A 20,988-nucleotide genomic window follows, 5' to 3' on the forward strand; every position below is an offset into this window, starting at 1 on the left:
TCTTTGGGAGGGCAATCCGAATTTGAATCTTTTAACATTTGGAAGAAAAATTTGTTAAATTAAGAGTTAGTTGATAAAAAAAAAAAAGTGTGTTTTAATCTTAGCCGTTTACTACAGAATTTGGTTTGCAAGTTTACCTAGTTAATTCGTGCTTCCCTGATGTTCTTGCTCCTCTGAAATAAGAAGACAAAAATACGTACGTACGTAGCCAAAACAAATACAAAAAATATTATTTTTATCATTGTATGACCAGAAACATATATGCATAACAACAATCCAAATCATCATATACATAAATTTATTTCCACAAACTCCATATAGCTCATACACAAGAAATTAGAAACTCAAGCTAGCTAGGTGCAAATATAATCTTAAGTATACATACACAACAGCAAAAGCTGAAGCTGCTGCAAGCAGGTAGCCTTTTCAAATCAGTTAGGCACTGGATGGTGCTGCTCAAAGATCATGTTGAAGAACCCTGAATTTCAAATTAGTTCACTGCCACACAGTAAGAATATAATTGATCAACAGCAAGCTTAATTAGTGATAAACATTATTAACATAATAATAATTTTAACATATATATATATATTCAACAGCAAGCTTAATTAGTGATAAACATTATTAACATAATAATAATTTTAACATATATATATATGTGTGTACATATTATATTTTGGGTTAATCTCAGTTTACTATCCTGAAGTTTCTTGGTTTTCAACATTTGGTACATGAATTTTTTTTTTATCCCAGAGTGGTACCTAAAGTCATAATTTTGAGACACTTTCATGCATCCGTTAAGGTTGCTGTTAAATCTGCCATTAAATGGTGACGTGGCGCCCGCCATATGGACAATAACTGAACGCCACGTGTCAATATAGGCCACGTGAATATAAAAAAATTAGGCTAATCTTTATCCCGCCCCTCACCCACGAGAAATTTTTAGGAGTGCCGGGAACACCATGAACACATGGTGTTCCCTCACTCATAAAAATTTGAATAAATAAATAAATAAAATCAAATTTTTATGAGTGAGGGTATCATGGTGTTCCCGGCACCCCTAAAAATTTCTCCTCACCCACCCCACCTTCCCCTTCCCTAATACCCACTCGCCACCATGCCTTTTCCCCGTCACTTTCCCCAAAACCCCCAAACAACCCTTCCTCCCTTCTCTCTCCATTCCAAAATTCCACCATAACCCTTTTTTTTTTGTCGAACCACCATAACCCATTTCATTGTAACAATCATTCTTCTAAACAAAAATTCCACCATAACCCATTTCACCAAATCACCAAATGAGTAGAAAAGAGACAAGAAAATCTTTAGAGAAACTTAAAACCTCAAGAAAAGATCTTGACTTATACATTGGATCAAATAGGTGAGATGCACGAACACCAGAAGGAAATCTCTACAGAAAAAATCACAATCTTGAACCCAGATGAGCACGTGGAAGAATAGGGATCAAACAGCCACTCGATTCCGTCGATCCTCGGCTGCATAATGAAATCAAACTTCTCTGGCGACGGGTCAACCTGTGCATGCACCAAGCTCTCATCTAGATAAGAAACTTCGTCATCTAGAGAAAGAAGGGAGGGAGGGTTGTTTGGGGGTTTTGGGGAAGGGGAAGGTGAAAAGGGATGGTGGCGGGTGGGTATTAAGGAAGGGGAAGGTGGGGTGGGTGAGGGGCAGGATAGAGATTTAACCCCTTTTTTTTATTTTTTTTAATATTCACGTGGGCTTATATTGACATGTGTCATCCAGTTATTGTCCATGTAGGCGTCATGTCACTATTTAACAGCTTATTTAATAGAAACTTTAACGGATGTATGAAAATATCCCAAAATTATGACTTTAGATACCACTCTGAGATGAAAAAAAACTTTATGTATCAAATGTTGAAAACCAAAAAACTTCAAAATAGTAAACCGAGATTAATCCTTATATTTTTGTACCTTGGAAATGCACTAATGCGTGCATTTGCTCCCACAGAAGAAGTCGAGCAGGTGGCATCAGCAAAATTAAGCTCGTGCAACTTAATCTCAATTCAAAAGACAAATCAGCACATGTTAATCAAACGAAAGTGTCCAATTAATTAACTAAGCATTTCTATGATTCACCGCAATTTGCAATTAATTAACATAGGAAATTAGGGCAATATTTACTCACTCTTTTTAGCAGACGCGTGTTTTCTTCTTGCGATGCTTTATGCTGCAGCATATTATACAACTAAATTATAGAAACTTTGATATAAACCCAATTCACAAGCATGTCAAACCCTAATATAAACCCTACGAACTACTATTTCCGTACGTCCAAAGTAACAATTCATTTGAATTAATCGAAACAACTTAAGCAGGAAACTACGAGAGGGTTGTTACCTTTCTTTTCAGCAAGCTAACATTCTCCGAAATGATCCGTCTCTGTTAATTAATTAGATTAATCACAGATCAATTAAACCCTAGTTGTTATCAGTAACATATAAATTAAACCAGAAATATAATAATATCATATATACCATTTTAGAGCGGATGCGTTCAACCCCAGTTTTTAACTGTCTTTCCAGCTGCTTTAGCTCTTGCACGCCAAGCGTTGATAGCTCTTCCCCAGCCAAGTTCCTTCATATATATGTTCATAATACCATGTTAATTAATTTATAATTTGTTGAAATTTGAAATAAAACAACCACATATATATATATATACACACACACACGTCGCACAGGAAAAAAGTTGTAGTTGCGCGCAAACCTACCTCAGCCTCATTTCCAACTTCCCTATTGATTTTGTTAACTCTTCATTTTCATTCCTCCAATACTGTCAAAAATATACAGCAGATCAAAGTAATTAGTTTAACATTGCAGAGACAAGAAATTGTTGAAATATTCCACATTGATCATATCTCTGAGAAAAGAAGAGTTTAAATATCATAATCTTATTCCAACTAATAATGAAGCATTTTGTGATAAAATGTGAGTGATAATTAACAAGTTGGGGGGAAATATTGAATATCGATGTTATTGGAAGTGACATAAAATTGAACTCTGATATAAAAGCTGTTTTTTCATGCTTTTGTAGGAGTGATTAATTACTAGCTAATTAGATATGAACTTTTATTTATTTGTTTGAGGGTGATGTCATCCGTACACTTATTTTTACCTCCCACGCACCTCTCTCAATTTCTAACCGTCAGATTTAATGAATTGAAAAAAATCAAAAGACATAAATTAACAAAGAGTATTTAAGAGATAAAAATGGGTGTATGGATAGCACCACTCTTTGTTTAATTAGCTTGGAGAAAAGATCAGGCCTCTCTCTCTTTTCTTTCTCTCTCCTCCCTTCCGAACATCTCTCCTATTTCTCTCTCATCTCTATGCTCTCCTCTCCCTGTCCTTCGACCTTCTCTTTGGATCTATCTGTCTGTCCAATTGAATCTAGTAGTAATTCCTAGATCCACAGGGAGTTGTTGTAGGGTTTTTTTTTTTCTCTTCTTTTTAATTATTAAAATTTTAAGAACAATTTGAATCTTATGCCAAACCAATTTTTGGATCTTAAATAAAATTTTTCTTAAAAGCATTGTTCTAAAAATCCCCACCTAACACCGCCTAGGCGCTAGGTAGCTGACCAGTGCCTCAATTAATCCCTGGGCGTTTGAAAATTAAGAAATGGTGCCTAGAACCTCTTAGCCGCCCGCCTAAGCACTCACTTAGGTCACAACTCTCACTTAGACAGAAAATAGATAATTTTCATTTTATATTATATATTTTTAATAAATTTTTAGCGAATTGTTGAATATTTGGATGAACACTCACTATATTTTGGTTCCCCATGTTTTCAATATTTTCTAATACTTTCATATATGTCATTCTATTTTTTATTTATTTATGTATCTCAATACAATTATGCATTTTTTAAGTATAAACATGCATTTATTTATACAATAAATAATAAGTTTACTTAAATTCGCCTCTAAGCCCCGTCTAGTTACCTAGGCACTAGGCCCAAGTCTTCAGCCTGACTAGCAGCTAACGTCTATTAGAACCTTGCTTAAAAGATGTTCTTAAGAAATGTTTTGAAAATTATGAATTTTTTTTAATACGACACCAAATATGCCCAATGGATATGGACTATATTTCTGTATATATTACAATCATTTTATTATTTACTATTACTCCATAGTTCACACTCTTGTTAGTGTCACTGTCACCCATGTTATAATACATAAGCGTATTTATTTCTTAATTGTTAATACTTTAGGTCATGAAATATCAATTTTGACGTCCAATTATTTTATATCACGTCAATTAGTAACACTATGTTTAGATATAAGCGTTGGACTGAAAAAAAAAATTCCACCGAAAAGAGCAATACATAAATATATTGTATATATACCTCCATTGTTCTGGCCCTTCCGAAGCTTGAGTTGTTGGATTCAGGCAACCCTACTTCCCTTTTATACATGGAAATGGTCCTAGTTATGCTGCATCACATGTTACCATAACCAATTATTATTGGGAAAGATCATCATCAAACCTAGCTAGCTAGTTTAATTACGTGTTAATTAAACGTACTCGTGGCTTGCAAATTGGTAGGACTTGCCAGATGGAGAGAAGATGATGAGGGCAACTTCAGCATCGCAGAGGACAGAGAGCTCAAAAGCCTTCTTCAGAAGTCCATTTCTGCGTTTTGAGAAGGTGACCTGTCTGCTTGTTGGGTTCTCGATTCTCTTCAGCTCCACTTTCCCCCTCCCCATATTTACTAATACCTTATTATATTTGTCCACTGTAACTTACCCACCGTTCCATACTATATATATAGAAGAATATCGATGTTAATCTGTAGTTAATTAGGAGATTGATTCGTGATTAGCTCATGAAGGTGCTGGTTAATAATATTTGGACTTTTGACAAGACGTCACTACCAAATTCCCCCTTCGCAATCATCCCACTCGAATTTCATTATTATTGCCTTATTGGAACTGTTATTAGCATTCCAACAACTTTATTCTACACTTCTCAATTACAAGTGTATTTTTCTTTCTAATTATAGAAAATTTGAAGTGCAAAATGAGAGATTTGAAGTACCAGTAACAATTCCCTAAAAAATTCGAATCTCTTCCGACTTTATGTCAATAGATATTAGATGACCACATGATGTGTTACTAACATCACCTATTTTGATTACATATCTACCGTATCGTGTAAGCTAACTAGCTAATATTGTGATTTAAGAATGCAACCTCTCTAAATAAAGATGTGATCAACAATACAGTAAGTAATTAAACGCGTAATAACAATTTGGGTGCATTGTTATTCATCACCCTTAAGTGATGTTAATGATCAGTACCCTAAACTTATCTAACGATAATAAATAAAACGATGGACAAAAATATTCGGTAACAATACAGTAAGTAATTAAACGCGTAATAACAATTTGGGTGCATTGTTATTCATCACCCTTAAGTGATGTTAATGATCAGTACCCTAAACTTATCTAACGATAATAAATAAAACGATGGACAAAAATATTCGGTAACAATTTCTTCACTAACACACACACACACACATATATATATATAAATTGCATGTTGCGATTTTACTAATCACTAATTGACACGTGAAACATAGTACTTACAAATATTAAAAAAGGGGATGAGACATACATGGGTTGTAAAATCAAAAGTTTGTGAAACCCATCAATACCTTTTGAATAAAATGAGAGGTAAAAAACTTTTGTTGGGTTTACAGGAAAATGTGGGCGACAAAGCGTCAAATTATGGATTATTTTTAGGGGAGATTTATGGACATGTTCAGACAAGATTGGAGTTGTGCCTCAATGGTGGTCCACACCACTATGATGGTGATGGACTTAAACCCAGTAGCGAAAGTGGAGGAGAGAAAAGAGGTGGACCTAAAACCTAGGAGTGCAAAAGTGATCGACTTAAATTATTGTCATTGGGTAGAAAGACTTAAGAGAGAAAAGAGGGAATCTTCGAGTCTTCAAAATTTAATCTAATATTATTATTTATACATGGGAGAGTTGAAAATTATTATAAAAATTTAAGAACGAAAGAGTTTTGAATCGGGGTCGTATAAGTGAAAATTTATCATTTTATTCACTAGAATATTAGAATACATACAATTCAATATTTAATTAAGAATAATGTTATGGAGATCAAATTTTACCTTATTTACAAACCAAGTAATGTGTCATCGATATGAAATAGATATTTTAATCAATACTTAAGTAATAACTCAATCATCAACAATCACATCATTCGATTTACAAAATTTAATTTAAAAATTTGGTCTACTTAACATTACCCTTTAATTACATACATAGTTGAGTGTTTGAAACGTAACAAGTTTTGTCTAAAAAGTAGATATCTCTTCTCCTGGTACGTGTCCATGTTTAATATGTTTTAAAGCACTTTATGCAAAACTTTTATTTTAAATGTAAAAGAACACCATCAACAAGGCCTCTTATGTATATAGCGCGTGGGAGTACTACCGATACGAGGATTTGCACTCTTAAACGAAGTTAGACTCCAACTCGCAACTCACAGGCTTAAAGTGAAATCCAAACCATAAAATTCTCAAGTGACCAATATCTCATTTATCAAACACTTTGTGTATTTTAATTGCTCATCTAGTCATAACATGTGATTTAAGAGAGAAATGCCGACATGTCTCTCATATTTTCCTTTCCATGTCTCTTCCCTCAGCTGACCAATAATCAAATCAAAAGCTTTACTATTTTCTTGTATCGTTCTTTCTAACAATTAATCGAACGTGGTTTAACGCCTTTTCGTGTTACCCTACAAGTTTAAGCATTTGGCTAAATTAGATTAATTATTCCCGTGGTAACAGGGTAAGCTAAAGACAGCTTCATGGTAAAAAAATTCGGATTTAAACTCTGGTAGTGAAGTCTGTTAGGATTCAAGCACAAATTAATATTTTTATAAGTCTCGTTCACATTCCCACCCCAACCACCCCATCTTTTTTCCAGATTGCTTACCTGCTTCTCTGCATCCCCTCCCTCCCCCTCTCTCTTTCTGTCTCTAGACATTCGACCTGCCTCCTCCTCCCTCTCTCTCTCTAGCTTTTCAGCTTCCCTTCGTTGTTCGTACCATTGTTAATGAGCAAATCCCCAGAAACAAACCTTTGAGATATGCCTGCTACTCTATTCATCTTTCTTGGTTTTAGTTCTTGCAAAATTAACAAACAAGCAGTTCAATTAAAGTTCCACGTAAGAAATAATAACTAAGATTTTCAGTGATACTTGGATTGGCTAGTGCTGAAATAAAAAAATCCAGTCGATCTGATGGACAAAAGAGTTTTGAATGAAATCGAAATCGAAGCATGGAGCAAAGAATTCATAGCCTTGGATGAATGAGATTTTTTTTTTCTTTTCCTTTTTGGTTATGAAGATGGAATGGGTTAACGGATAAATAACGGAAATGTTAAATTGGGCATGAATTCTAACAGACTTCACCACGAAGGTTTAAATTCAAATTTTTTACCACGAGGACTATCTTCCTATTACCTATCACTATAAGGACCATTAATCCAATTCATCCCAAGCATTTTTATTGCTTGGGGTAAGCTCAAGTTGAAATAGATATTGACACATTGTAATAAAAAATCTGCTAACCATGTTTGGAGTGATTAACTTTTGCTCTTCATTTTTTTCTATATTTTCCAAAGAATAGGATCAAGAGACAAATGTTTTGACAAATTTTTTTTACATTTTTTTTAGCCATTTTAGATTTTTCAACGGCCAATGACTTATTAAGAGTGACATGGAGGCTTTTAGTCATTAAATGACATGAACAATGACACAAATTATAACTAATATAATAAATAATAAAGATTAAAACTTAAAATGAATAAAAACTGTGATTAATCGTATCATGTTGAGTAGTTTCTTGTTTGCTATTTAATGGTTGCAAAAAATTGGCTACTCAGTACTATAGTCTGGTGGTATTCCTCTTCACTTGTAAGTGAGAGGTCTTAGTTCTAAAGATGAACTATTCCCTCTCCCCAATGTAAAATATATCGTTGTACTCATAAAAAAATGATTGCAAAAAATTAAAGTTGGGAGGAAAACAGAAGTGGTAAACTCTGCAAATAGTTTTATATTCTTGTTTGGATTTCATATTAGCCCTGTTTTTATTTTCATGGCAGACAAATAATATTTATATAGCCTACGTTAAGAAGTATTCACTGCATCAAAGACAAAGATGAATTTCGTCAATGGCATTGCAGACCTTTTTGTTGGTGTTGGAGAGTTGCTGACCTAAACGACAAAGGGGGAAGATGGAGGCTAGATCTATTTTAACTTCACAAAATTCCCTTATCAAAATATTTTATTTGACGGTTATTTTCATTGTCACGTCATTTAGTACTCATCTTAACTTTTAATTAAAAGCGTTAAATGTAAATAGATCCACGGGCTTATAAAGTGTAGTATTATTTGACAAATGTTTGTCCTTTGATCTTATCTCATATCCCAATACCTTATTTTATGAGTGCTACTATGTCCACTCATAGTCTTATATTTTTCCAATCAACTTGTATTGCTAAAATATCCCTAACAATTTTAAGTCCTAAATAAAATAAATATAAAGGATGATTGAATATTGAAGATTTTACAAAAATGGATAAGCCACGAACGTCCCCGTACAACCCAGTCGAAAGCAACCATAACCAGACACCACATATGATGGCGGCAACTCCTTTTCTCTTTGCCGCTAAGAAAGTTATCTCACTTTCTTTTTCTTCTCCTTTTTATGTTCCTCTCTATCCTTTTCTTTCTCCCTCTACCACATCTAAATTTAAGATTCATATCTATTTATTATCGAATTTCAATTTAGAATTAAGGGTTGAAAAGTAGGGAGAAAAGAAGAGGTAGATTTTTATTTTTGGGTTGGGTGGGGGGGACGGAAGAGAGAGAAGATGGAGGGAGACTAAAGAATTGGAAAGAGTTGAGTGATTGAGAGACAAAACGGAAAGGTTTGATTCGTTTCTCATTTTAAGTTTTTTTTTATATTTTTTTAACATAGAATATATAAGAGGATTAATTTTTAACAGAGTTTTTTAAGTCTGCATAATGTTTAATTTGATATTAGAATTTTCATTCAAAAGTGAGCGAAAAAATAAGACTATGGAATGAGCATATCAGCACTTTTTTTTATTTACATTTAGAGGTAAATGTATATTTTCACGTTTATTTTTTTGCCGTAGTATGCAAGGTGAAGGTTTTATAAATCATTTCACTTACGAGTCTCATGCAATTTTACACCAAATCTAACTTGCAAGGGCCCAAGGGATTGAAAAAGGACCAACGGAGTCTGAAACAACTCAATGGCGAGTGACCCAAATTCTTGTACCCCATGAACAATTTTCCACCCGGCCCGCGTTAGACAACATTTACCTTGGGTTTGCCCAAAGGAATAGGATTCTTTGTACTCTTATTCTCCTTCCCTGTCCTCGTCTCCTTGCCTCACACATTTTCCATTTTTGTGTGTTTCTCTCTATAAAAAAAAAATAATAATAATATAAGATGTTGACGTAGCTTAATTCTAATATTTCAAATAGAAAGAATGGGGAGAGAAAAACAGAGGGGAGAGAATCCTACTCTTTGCCGAAATGTTGTTTTACCCCTATTTGTCATGCGATTGTCAATTTACCTACCAATACGTGATAGTTTAGAGATAAAACGACAATTTGCTGTTCACATAACGTTACCTCTTAATTGTCACACGATTGTCAGTTTACCATGCACTTAATTAGGAAGTGCACTTTTGGTCACCACCCTATTTATTGCCATTATATGAGTTTAAATTTTAAAATTTGTGTCTATTCGTTACACAGATTTCAAAGTTTAAACTCATCTAACGATGATAAATAGAATGATGAGCATCACCATCACTTGAGCGTGGTGAGCAAAAATATTCCTCTTATTTATGTCTCACATTGTACCAAAATATCCTACATGTGATGGGTCAGAGGTAAAATGACAATTTACATTTGACTTATGTAAAATTCAAATTACTATCATAACATGATGTAAATGCGAACTTATCTGTTGAAATAGACTAAGGATTTTCTCATGAACCCCAATAAAATGAAACTTTATGGGGAGCATTTTTGCTCATCATCTTAAATTGTGGTGTATGCACACCATGCATCTCATTATTCACCACGTATCATTTCACTTAATTATGATTAACTTTCATATTAAATGTTTATTTTTAAATTTTGAAAGAAAAAAAATCATGATTAGATAAAAAGACACGTGACGAATAATGAAACGTATAATGAAATACACCAAAGTTATCGCAAGTGTCCCGTGTTATAAAATTACCCCAACTATCCACGGTATGTTTTCTAAGTCGCGTCAACGGTTATAAGAGAGTACCTCTCCAGATCCAGAGTGTATTGAACTCTCTCATAAATGTGGGTAAAGCCCCCAAGTAAACGTCAATAGCAACTTATTATAATTTAGGAGCATGAGCATATAAAAATGCATCAAGTATTAATCCATCCATTTCAACCCCAACAATGCTTCTAAGTTCTACTTATATTTTCATCGTCATTCGAACTTGAAACCTCTTTCAAAACATTTCTTTTAGCAAACCCTCACTCAAAATATTTTAAAAGAGAAATCCGCTAGACTAAGAGCCAGCTGGTTCAAAATGCGTATAAAACACACAAAACTTGATGATTAAATACAAAGAAACAAGATCAATACCAAATCAACCATAGATTATAATAGACAAGCTAATTACACAATTAATACAAGATTAAAATTTTAATTGAGTGCACACACTTTATTAATCTAATCACTCACTCATACAAATAAATAAATTTAAAAAAAAAAAAACAGCTTAATCAGCATCAGTATAGATGTGAACTCCAATGGCAATAAGGAAGATGGTGATGAGGCCAAAGTAGATGACGGCGTGTACCAGAATGGAAGCGCCGCTGGTCTCCATGTTCCCGAACTCCACCAACCTCCCATGTCCGGGTATCTGAAACAAAAGCCCGGGTGTCAATAGCACAAACAGCATCACCGCTATCACCACCGGACCCCAGTCTGCCATTTTTGCCCCTGCTCTCCTCTGCAAAACCAGACCAACGACGAGGAGAAGAAGGATAAAGTAAAAGATGGGTTTCGAAGATCTGAGAGGAAGGTGGGTGGGTTTTGGAAGTTTTTGAAGAAATTTGAGGGTGGGAACATAAATGCACTGGCAGGCACCATGTGTTTTTCTCGTGAAAATGGACGAGTCAGGATCTTGACTGTTGGATTTCGACGGCCGTGATCTTCTTGAGGAGGATGAGGATGAAAAATGTTGGCGACCTTTTTGGTGGGACTAATAATTTGTTCCACTAAATTCATCAAATCACCCCATTCGTGTTCTTGAAATATTAAAATTATTATAACTTTTAAAAATGAGTTTTACATTTGTAATGATTAGATCAAATTTAAAAAGTCTGAATTTATTAATTTGATGAATTTGATGGAATGAATCGGGTGAAGGTCTCTTTCCTAATCTGTGCTTTTAAATTTTACAAAGTAAATTGCTTTTTAAGAATTTGTCGTCACACGGCATATTGGTACACATTTCTGGACAAAAGAAATTAATGTCAATCAATTTTAGGAGTGGGCATGTCCACCAATTTTTGAGGTTAGAGGAGATTTTTTTTATGTTTTCGGTACACAAAGAAATACGTTATATGTTATTCTCCAAGTGGAGAAAATTTCCTTTTTCAAGTATCTTTTCACTTATATAATAATATATAATGTATGTGTCAATATACCACTTACACTAAATGATATCTCGAGGTTTAGATCATAAAAAGTGTTTTTTTTTGTTTAAAAATTGGGTTGAACAAAGTAAAAGATTGTCTAGTTATTATTTTTGGGTGTAAACAGAATCGTCCAATACAAAACACCTTAATCAAAATTTTAAAAAATCATAATTTAAAATATTTCTTTTTTTTTTAATTTAGCAAATCTATTGTTTGATAAAAAAAAATAAAAAATAAAAAAACCTATGCCCTAGTAGACTCGTATGTTAGGATTTACCCCTTTCCTTGTTAGGAAAACCAAAAAAAAAAACAAAAAAGTGTTTCGTTTTTGTTAATTTTACTTTTGAATTGGGTATTTAGGCCTGCCTTGACGTGTGCATACAAGTTGGGCCTTGACCTAATAACGGTTTATGATCCAACGATAGTTCTACTTTCTGTTTAAAAATAAATAAATAAATAAAAAGGAAGTTTTAACGAAAAACTCACGGTACTGCTCATTTTAACGAAAAACCATATTTTTACACTAAAAAGTCAAACCTGGTACTATTCATTTTACTCTTTATTTTGTCTTTATAGTTAAAACTCAAAGTTTTCAAGCCCTTTTCATTAGTTTTTCTTAAATAAAACTCTCCCATTCCTCTTCACTTACAAGCAAGAGGTCTTAAGTTCAAATATCGTGGATGGCGAATTCGATATCAAATTAGGTTGCCTATTGTGTGGCTTAGCCGAACTCTCCCCTCCCCTTAATGTAAAATATATCGTTGTACTAAAAAAAATTAAAAATTAAAAAATTGTGCCCATTTGAAAGATTCAACTACAAAATCAATTAGCAATATAAGGAGTAACTCAACTACTTATAAATTCATGCAAAGTATCTTCTCTTATCGATATGAGATTCATTCTCAATAGAGCATCACCATTGACTAAATAAAAATTCTATCATTTAGTAGAAAAATAAAGATTAATTAAGATTGGCCGTTTTTCTATCATAAGGAGTTCACATAAAAATATTTACGGTCTAATAATATTCTTCTACTCGTTTACTCCTTAGTCTAAAGGTCTAAATATATCACTGTGTACAAATATATAACTTTGTTTTCTGCCTCATTTTCTTACCAATATTTCTTCTTAACTAATGGTGCTCTATGGATTTATAGCTTAATTTGAGCATTTGCATCTCAAATATTGGCTTAAAATGCATAGTAAAAGAAAGAAAACTAAGGCTAACCAGTTCAACTCCAATCAAGACATGAACAAGAAATTCCAAATCAAGAAAAAGTAAAATTTTGAAGATACACAAATAGTGAGGAGGAAAAATTAAAGAAAAATATAATATGAAATGCTGGTCTCTGTACAGCTTGTTGATTTTGCGTTAAAACTCAAAGCCAGCACGTCTTGAGCTCGACTAGCACCCAGATGAATCAGCCTGTGTGGATTTGGACTCCCACTGCCAAAATGAGGATGGTGAAGATGCCAAAGAAAATAAGAGTGTGAACCAAAATTGCTTTGCCATTTGTGGTGAAGCTTCCAAACTCTACATGCCTGGAATTTCCTGGTATCTGGAACAAGAGGCCAGGAGAGAGCAGTATGAACAACAACCACCCCATTAAAATTGGGGCCCAATCTAACATTTTTGTTACGTGCTTGTTGAAATAATTGGTAAAATGAAATTTGAATACTCTAATCCACAGGAACATGAGTTTTATACAACACGTTTTAAAGAAAAGTGGATTCCTATGAACAATTTTAAGCTCCAATCATGCTAGCTTTAACCCTTTAATTCTCTTTTATTTTTTGTTGGAATTTCATTTGTAAATGCTATTTGTTCTCGACACTCTAAAATAAGCACAGCTATCCCGATCTGGCATTTCAGGCTAAACATTTAAAGATGTCATTCTGTACTTTATATGTGTAAAAATACAAAACAAAACTTTTATAAAAATCAGTGCATAATGACATTTTTTAGGTGCGATAACATCTACTAATCCACGTAAATTTCACTATTTCTTTTCGTAATGATTGATTTGGTTTCAAGATCATGACAGGTTGCAGGATAGTATAGCATATCCAAATAAATCCAAAGCCTCCTGAGGTAACTAATTAGGGCATCTTTTGCTTTTATACATTTCAGTTTTTGAATTATAAATCCAACACCACTACATTCTTGTAGGGAAGTTATATATAGAATCTTGAACATTAAGGGCAAAATTCGCACGCAATGGGCCTTTTCTTTTCTATAAACAAATGCATCATTGATGCTTTGCACAAACCTTACTATTAGAATTTAGAATCTGATTATCAAATCATAATTTGTTAATAGTTGTGTTATCCATACACCCATTTTAAATATTTCATACTCTCTTTTTTCGACCGATGAATTGAAAATGATTAAAGGACAAATATTAATAGGAGATGTGTGGATAGCATCACCCTTCGCTAAAAGTCCTAACTTGTTTTTAGTCAGTACAAAATTGCCTTCATACTCTAGTAAATAATGTCTTCAACTAACCACAATCATAAATAGCCAATATAAATCTTTTGCATAAAATCAATAGACTTAGTTAAGAACATTGTCGATGCAAATTTCCGCCGTCTCTTACTTTGACCAAAATGCACCTGCAAAATAATCAACACATTTGAACAAAGATCTAAGCCTTATGCGCCCACGAGGTGGGGGATTTGGCTAATGGATCTCTGATACCTAAGGTAATTTCTCTAAAAAGAGTATTGTTTAGAGCTTTTATGGCTAGCAAAAGTTTACCGAAATTTGGTAGAATTGGAGATATATATAGGGGGAGAAAGCCAACCATAGTGTTAGGGTTTTACCTTGCACATGGCGGCATCTTATTGCCCAATGTTTATGGAGATAATATTCTCAAGATATTAAATAGGAAATTAGATCTTGAGATAATAGTGTAAATATTCTCTAATATCTTGATATATTGGCCAATGGTTATGGAGATATTAAATAGGGAATATTATCAAGATATTAAATAGGAAATAATATCTTGAGATATAATGGCGTAAATATCTTTAATTGATTTAAATAGGGATTACTTACTTGAATGTAGTCAATCTTCAATTGGGAATGTATTACATATAGGAGTTGGGTAATTAATTCTTATGTTTAATATTTTTATTTTTACTTTTCCTTGCCATGGGCAGGTGAGATGTGGGCAGTTGTATTCAGTTGCTTGGATATTCAAGGGTGCTAAGCTGTGCGTAATAGTATTTGAGAAGCTTGCCCATTTAATGAGGGCAATTATGTTTGTCTTGAGCAAAAATTCACATGTCGCCTCTAAGATTTTTGAGATTATTTTAGACTCCACAAACATGCTTTATTGCTAAAGGAAGAGCATCAAGTTTTGATAAAAAAAAAAAGACTAATTAAAAATGGACACGTGTCCATTTGTCTTTAGTGATGTTGATTCGAGTTTTCAATTTTTTACTTGTTTGATCACATATTCATTTGTAATCGACAACTTGTCTATTTCAGCACGATTTGCTGTTCTTCTTTCAACAATCAAACATTAGTCCTTAGTTAAACTAAACACCACAAACAAAAAAATAATGACTTGAAACAACAAACTCTCTGTGAACAGGCGCGAACCGGTGTAAAGGCATGAAATGGTGGCCTTGATCCCAAGCCTCAAGCGCGCATGTTTTCAATTCTTCTTAAACTTACAATAATTTATGTTCAATTCTTCTTTTCAATTCTTCTCAATCTAATTGGAGGCTCGTAACTAAAGTACAAGTGCTTTCTAAATAACACAAGGTTTTTTTTCATTACAAATAATATGACTATTCTATGCTACCAGACCGCATTTAAACTCGACACTCAATTAAAAAGGCTTAATTGGATTAATAGTTCCTGTGGTGATATAATAGTTGGAAGATGGTCCTTATGGTAAATAAAACTAGGATTTAAGTCCCTGTGATGAAGTCTGTTAGAATTTATGCCAAAAATTAAAAATTCCGTTAACTCTTTGTTAATTGTTAACACACGAAGCTCACATATGAGACTAAAAATATAAGGTTAGCCTCATATCTAAGCCTCACGTGCTAACAATTAACGGAGAGTTCCATTTTAGCCTAATATGTGTGGCTTATATGCTAACAATTAATGAAAAGTTGAAGGAATTTTCAATTTTGAGCTTAAATCCTAACAGACTTCACCACAAAACATAAATTCTAGGTTTTTTTTAGCACAGAGGTTACTTTCTAACTATCATATCACTACAGGACTAATAATCCAATTAGACCGTTAAAGAAACATAATATGTTACCTGTGTGGTTAGATTGTAAGAGATTTGACAGATATCTAATTAACCAAATCTGGAATTTATGGTATGAACATAAAAAGACTGGAAAGCCCTCCCACAACGGCCGCGACAAAGGATGTACATTTCCTCAAATTCGAAGGCCAAATCCGTAAATCAACCGCAAATGAATTTTGGAGGGCTTGAAAAAAAAGCGCCAGTAAATTGGAGGTAATTGAAATTTTCTGTTAGAAAATCGTCGACGTGGGCGGGTTCGATTGGCCGGTCGTCTCATCTTTTCAGCTTATTGGAAACTTTCTCTCTCTCTCTCTCCCTGCCTCCCTCCCTCTCTGGGTCTCATTCATTCTCGCCGGTCGGTGTATTTTCCCGGAAAATTTCACGGTTTTCTGACCAGACTCCCCGACCGCGAGCGTTTCTTTTTCCCGGGAAAATTCTCGAAGCATCGCCTCCAATTCCAATAGAGTCGCTCGTTAGCTTCGATTTCCTTGGCCTTGGACCTGGGATAGGATGTGACTCAATCAGATTGTGAATTTTCGTTCAGGTTTTCGGATTCTGATTCTTAAGCAGTCTTGAATTTCCATTGTAGTGGAGGAGGAAGAGGAGGAGGAGGTTTTGTTCCGGGTCCGGTGAGTTTCTGTTTCTGTTTCTGTTTGGTTGCCGAGAAAATGGAAGAAAATTGAATAAAAGAATCCTATATTTTTATCGTTTATTTGGTTGGAATGTTTGGCAATGGAGAAAACGAGCTGAAAATCGAAGATTGAGGAATTTCTATCTTGGGAATGAATAAAATTTGGAAATTAAATTCGTGAATTGCTTTGAATTTTGAATAATTAATTTTGGTGCAGGGATTTGAAGAGGGAGAATATAAAGGTGTTTGATTGAAGGCGACGATGGCTAGTCAAGGCGGTTCTTCGAGGAGAAGTCTGTCATTGACGAACACATCGTTGCAGGACAAGAAGAAACCCTCTGATGCTAGTAACGGAGGCCCTGATTCTGCCGGAAAATCTTTCACAGCTTCTCGTTCAATGTGAGTATTCGACTTTCGATATATATGTATTCAATGAAATGAAATGTTTATTATTTGAAAGAATTGAGGTTTTACATGAATGTGAGTTGGGTGGAAAACCCCATGATTGTGTAAATGTAAAACAGTAAAATTTTATGAAGGTTGATTTCGATGTTCTGATTAGAAGTTGGGTATCGGTAGATATTGAGAGTGAATCGGTTTCTGCTGTAGAGGACAGCTAAATCAATAGGCATAGGCATGTTCTGTTTGAAATTTTGTGCATTGGAATGAAAGTGACAATAGTCTCTTATCTGTTTGCATTTGGGGGCAGGGGGCTAACTGGAGAGCGTACAGTGAAACGGTTGCGGCTATCAAAGGCTCTGACGGTACCTGAAAATACCAGTGTTCAAGAAGCTTGTCGTCGGATGGCTGCTCGTAGAGTCGATGCTTTGTTGTTGACGGACTCTAATGCATTGTTATGTGGAATACTTACGGACAAGGTATGACTTTGAACTCAGTGTCGCATTTTTCAAGAAAATACCTTCATAGAAAAACAAAGAACACAATATTTGAACTCAATGTTGCATTGTTTTCTTATGCATCTATTTCTTTATTTGGTTGAAGGATATAGCGACAAGGGTTATTTCTCGTGAGCTTGATCTTGAAGAAACCCTTGTTTCTAAAGTTATGACAAGGAACCCAATATTTGTTCTTTCAGACACTCTTGCTGTTGAGGCCCTTCAGAAAATGGTGCAAGGTTAGTATTAAATGAGAGGCAAATTTACTTCTTGGCATACGATCTTATTGTGGCTTGCTCTTTTTACATGATGATTTCTGCATTTACAGGGAAATTCAGACATTTGCCTGTTGTGGAGAATGGAGAGGTCATTGCTTTACTTGATATAGCAAAGTGTTTATATGATGCCATTGCTCGAATGGAAAGAGCAGCTGAAAAGGGAAAGGCTATTGCTGCTGCTGTGGAAGGTGTTGAAAAACATTGGGGCACATCTAGCTCTGGTTAGTAGAGAGTTTAGTGTTTTCTTTAGAACTTTATGTCAGAGTGTTAAGATATATTTGCAGTTTTGGACGAATATCTGTGTTTTTTTTTGGTAGACTTGCGTGATGACGAGTAGTCAGTTTTCTGAAAAAACAATATTAACTTAATGCTATTTTTTTCTTTTTTGGAGATGCAGGTTCCAATACATTCGTTGAGACACTTCGAGAGCGTTTGTTTAGACCATCCTTGTCAACAATCATTCTGGAGAGTACAAAGTAGGTAATATTTTTATGTCTGTTGTTTTATGTGGCCACACGATTATAAAATTTACCAGTTTTGATTTAACAGAGGTTTGTCTTTCAGGGTTTTAATAGTTTCACCAACAGATACAGTTTTGATGACAACAAAGAAGATGCAGGAAATGCGAGTAAGCTCAGCAGTCGTGACAATTGACAACAAGCCAAGAGGAATTCTTACGTGAGTTTATTGTCTTAAGTTTTTTAAAGTAACAAAACTACATTTTTTAACTTTTTCACAGTAATTCTATCCTTTTTTAGTCGCTGTGATAATCTTATTGTTTCATAGATAAGTTGGATTCTAATCTGCGCTTTTGGTTCTTGTCAGCTCAAAAGATATCTTAATGCGCGTAATATCACAAAATCTTCCTCCGAAGACCACTCTTGTAGAGAAGGTACACGTCTCTATCAGTTTGGAAATCTTGTCCTTAGGGCCATTTTAATGAAAACTGCAAATGTATCCCTCTGTCCTTGTCTTATCTGGCCAGAAGTTGTAACATCTGCTAATTCCAAGAAGCTCTTCATTTTATGCTTGTATAATGGAAGGAATACAAATAATCCAACCATCTCAGCATTCTTTTGATTTGATTAATAGGTCATGACTCCAAATCCAGAATGTGCTACAGTTGATACACCAATCCTCGATGCGTTGCATACCATGCATGATGGAAAGTTTTTACACATTCCTGTTCTCGACAGAGGTAAGATACAGATAGTAAGGGTAATGTGTTTTGCTTTGTCAAGTAATATAAGACTTATAGTCTATGATAATTATTGAATACCGGGATGCAGATGGAGCTGTAGTTGCCGTTGTTGATGTACTTCATATCACTCATGCTGCTGTGGCCACTGTAAGTCTAGTCCTTACCTACTGTTGATTATTACAATTTTTTGTTGCCTATTGTACATTTTTGTCGTTCCTGCTGTGGCCGCTGTTTGCTTTACACAATATTCGTTGCTAACCAGGTTGGAAATACTGCTGGAGTGAGTAATGAGGCCGCAACCAATATGATGCAAAAGTTTTGGGATTCTGCCATGGCCTTGAGTCCCAATGATGATGACGATGAGTCTCGGAGGTTATATATCTATATATGCATATGTTATGGATATTAAACATCAAAAGTTTTGACTGTTTTTTCAGTTTATATGTACTTATGCATTATAATTGCCATTTCAGTGAAAATTCGTTGAAACTGGCTTCTGAGAGCGCAGTGACAGGGAGATCACTTCCCTTTCCGCTGTCCAATTTTCCAAATACGTTTGCTTTCAAACTTCAAGATAAAAGGGGTCGAATGCATAGATTCACTTGCAGTATGCTCCTTGTTCTAATTACTCATCAAATTAGTGTGCCAAATTTAGCTCTTAACTGAGTTTTCTTTCCTCTTCAGATATTCAGAATTTGACAGAACTTATAACCTCCATCATTCAGAGAATGGGAGATGACATTGACCGCAACAACCTTCCTCAAATTTTGGTATTTCGTAGATTACAATCGTAAACATTTTTATCTGTTTTTCAGTCTGGCGCTAGAGTTCCCTCATCCTAATCGTATTATTTTAATTGGTGTTGCATTCTGTAGTATGAAGATGAAGACCGTGATAAAGTTATATTGGCATCAGATAGTGATCTTGTAGCGGCTGTGGATCATGCAAAGCAAGTTGGTTGGAAGGTATGATATATCTGTCTACATTTGCTAGATGCTTTAGAGGAGAAATATAGTGAAGTTTCCAACAGAATTTGATCTTAGTTTTCGGTTATAGATTTTCCTGTACTCTACTTATTCCTACCCGAGATTCAAATTCTAGACTATGATCCCGAAATTATGTCATCTGGGACAATAATATACGTTTGTGATTCGTCATAGCAACAATTATGTGATGAGCTCAGGCTGACATTGAAATGATCAACTCTGCAGGGTTTGAGACTGCATTTGGATTATTCAGGAACACGCAGTCGCCAGCGAAGGGGTTCAGCTGCAGGAAATGTGGATTATGCATATGCAGATTCTGCATGGGCATCAGCATACAATGCTGCGGCAGCTGGGGCTGCTCTTGCTGTTGGCTTAGGCGTTTTAGCGTACCTGAAGAGATCCGGTAACTGAGTGATTCATTTTTCTGTTTTGAAGCCTATAGAGATTTTCCTAGAGCAGCAGAAACACTCTTTCTGGGACCTCATTGAATTTGGCTGGGAGGGCAAAATCTGTGCTTCATACGTGCTTTTTATAGAAACTATACAACATACACAAGTGAAATTCACTTCTCCCTTTGCTGATTATTGATCGATGACATGTGTGACGTTTTTTTTCCTCCTACACATATTCGCGCAGATTCATGAACTTGTGTAAAAAAAAAAAAAAATAAAAGAACTAAACATTGCCACATGAAATGTACAAGTTTTTGGATTCGGGGAATTTGGATTCTTGATTTTCTCCTGTCAAACAGCTCAAAGTGCCATGTTGTTGTGAAGACTGTTGTTTTAGGAACTTTTGTTTTGGTTGTCTATGATTGACATGATACATAACACGAGAGCTGTTATTGGCACTAAGAGCCGTCAAGCGCTCTCATACATAGAAGAATAAAAGAAGAGTGCACGACGAT

The 20,988-nt window shown here is 34.6% G+C and overlaps 3 protein-coding genes across 5 annotated transcripts; 1 reads left to right on the top strand and 2 right to left on the bottom strand.

Moving 5' to 3' along the window:
• Positions 1-255: 255 nt before the first annotated feature.
• LOC137713976 (agamous-like MADS-box protein AGL19) lies at positions 256-4,773 on the bottom strand. 2 transcript variants are annotated; one of them, XM_068453336.1, is made up of 8 exons: positions 4,568-4,773; positions 4,389-4,476; positions 2,752-2,813; positions 2,516-2,615; positions 2,379-2,420; positions 2,167-2,208; positions 1,953-2,038; positions 256-498 (listed from the first exon to the last, which is right to left on the bottom strand). In XM_068453336.1, the coding sequence occupies exons 1-8, from the start codon at positions 4,747-4,749 to the stop codon at positions 486-488; spliced, it is 615 nt and encodes a 204-aa protein (XP_068309437.1). In that variant the 5' UTR covers positions 4,750-4,773; the 3' UTR covers positions 256-485. The 2 variants fall into 2 exon arrangements, with proteins under 2 accessions (XP_068309437.1, XP_068309436.1); XM_068453335.1 differs by having other exon boundaries at positions 1,953-2,032; positions 4,568-4,760.
• A 6,102-nt stretch (positions 4,774-10,875) lies between these two features.
• LOC137713706 (uncharacterized) lies at positions 10,876-11,243 on the bottom strand. Its single transcript, XM_068453046.1, has one exon. It carries the CDS (start codon positions 11,101-11,103, stop codon positions 10,888-10,890), a length of 216 nt encoding a protein of 71 aa, XP_068309147.1. The 5' UTR covers positions 11,104-11,243; the 3' UTR covers positions 10,876-10,887.
• A 5,023-nt stretch (positions 11,244-16,266) lies between these two features.
• LOC137713605 (CBS domain-containing protein CBSCBSPB5-like) lies at positions 16,267-20,671 on the top strand. 2 transcript variants are annotated; one of them, XM_068452925.1, is made up of 15 exons: positions 16,267-16,718; positions 16,938-17,119; positions 17,430-17,598; positions 17,723-17,855; positions 17,945-18,115; positions 18,286-18,370; positions 18,459-18,572; positions 18,720-18,786; positions 18,987-19,092; positions 19,184-19,242; positions 19,358-19,467; positions 19,569-19,702; positions 19,780-19,865; positions 19,971-20,060; positions 20,307-20,671. In XM_068452925.1, exons 2-15 carry the CDS (start codon positions 16,983-16,985, stop codon positions 20,490-20,492), a joined length of 1,647 nt encoding a protein of 548 aa, XP_068309026.1. In that variant the 5' UTR covers positions 16,267-16,718; positions 16,938-16,982; the 3' UTR covers positions 20,493-20,671. The 2 variants fall into 2 exon arrangements, with proteins under 2 accessions (XP_068309026.1, XP_068309027.1); XM_068452926.1 differs by having other exon boundaries at positions 18,292-18,370.
• Positions 20,672-20,988: the final 317 nt, after the last annotated feature.

The sequence above is a fragment of the Pyrus communis genome, chromosome 13 (assembly GCF_963583255.1).
Source record: "Pyrus communis chromosome 13, drPyrComm1.1, whole genome shotgun sequence".
Lineage (NCBI taxonomy): Eukaryota > Viridiplantae > Streptophyta > Magnoliopsida > Rosales > Rosaceae > Pyrus > Pyrus communis.

Coding starts and splice junctions, on each gene's coding strand:
- LOC137713976 (XM_068453336.1), bottom strand. CDS start 4,749: ATGGGGAGGGGGAAAGTGGAGCTGAAGAGAATCGAGAACCCAACAAGC. Junction 4,477..4,567: donor TACCAATTTGCAAGCCACGA/GTACGTTTAATT, acceptor CATGTGATGCAG/CATAACTAGGACCATTTCCA. Junction 2,814..4,388: donor GAAGGGCCAGAACAATGGAG/GTATATATACAA, acceptor TATTTTTGACAG/TATTGGAGGAATGAAAATGA.
- LOC137713706 (XM_068453046.1), bottom strand. CDS start 11,103: ATGGCAGACTGGGGTCCGGTGGTGATAGCGGTGATGCTGTTTGTGCTA.
- LOC137713605 (XM_068452925.1), top strand. CDS start 16,983: ATGGCTAGTCAAGGCGGTTCTTCGAGGAGAAGTCTGTCATTGACGAAC. Junction 17,856..17,944: donor CCTTCAGAAAATGGTGCAAG/GTTAGTATTAAA, acceptor CTGCATTTACAG/GGAAATTCAGACATTTGCCT. Junction 18,371..18,458: donor ATCATTCTGGAGAGTACAAA/GTAGGTAATATT, acceptor TTTGTCTTTCAG/GGTTTTAATAGTTTCACCAA.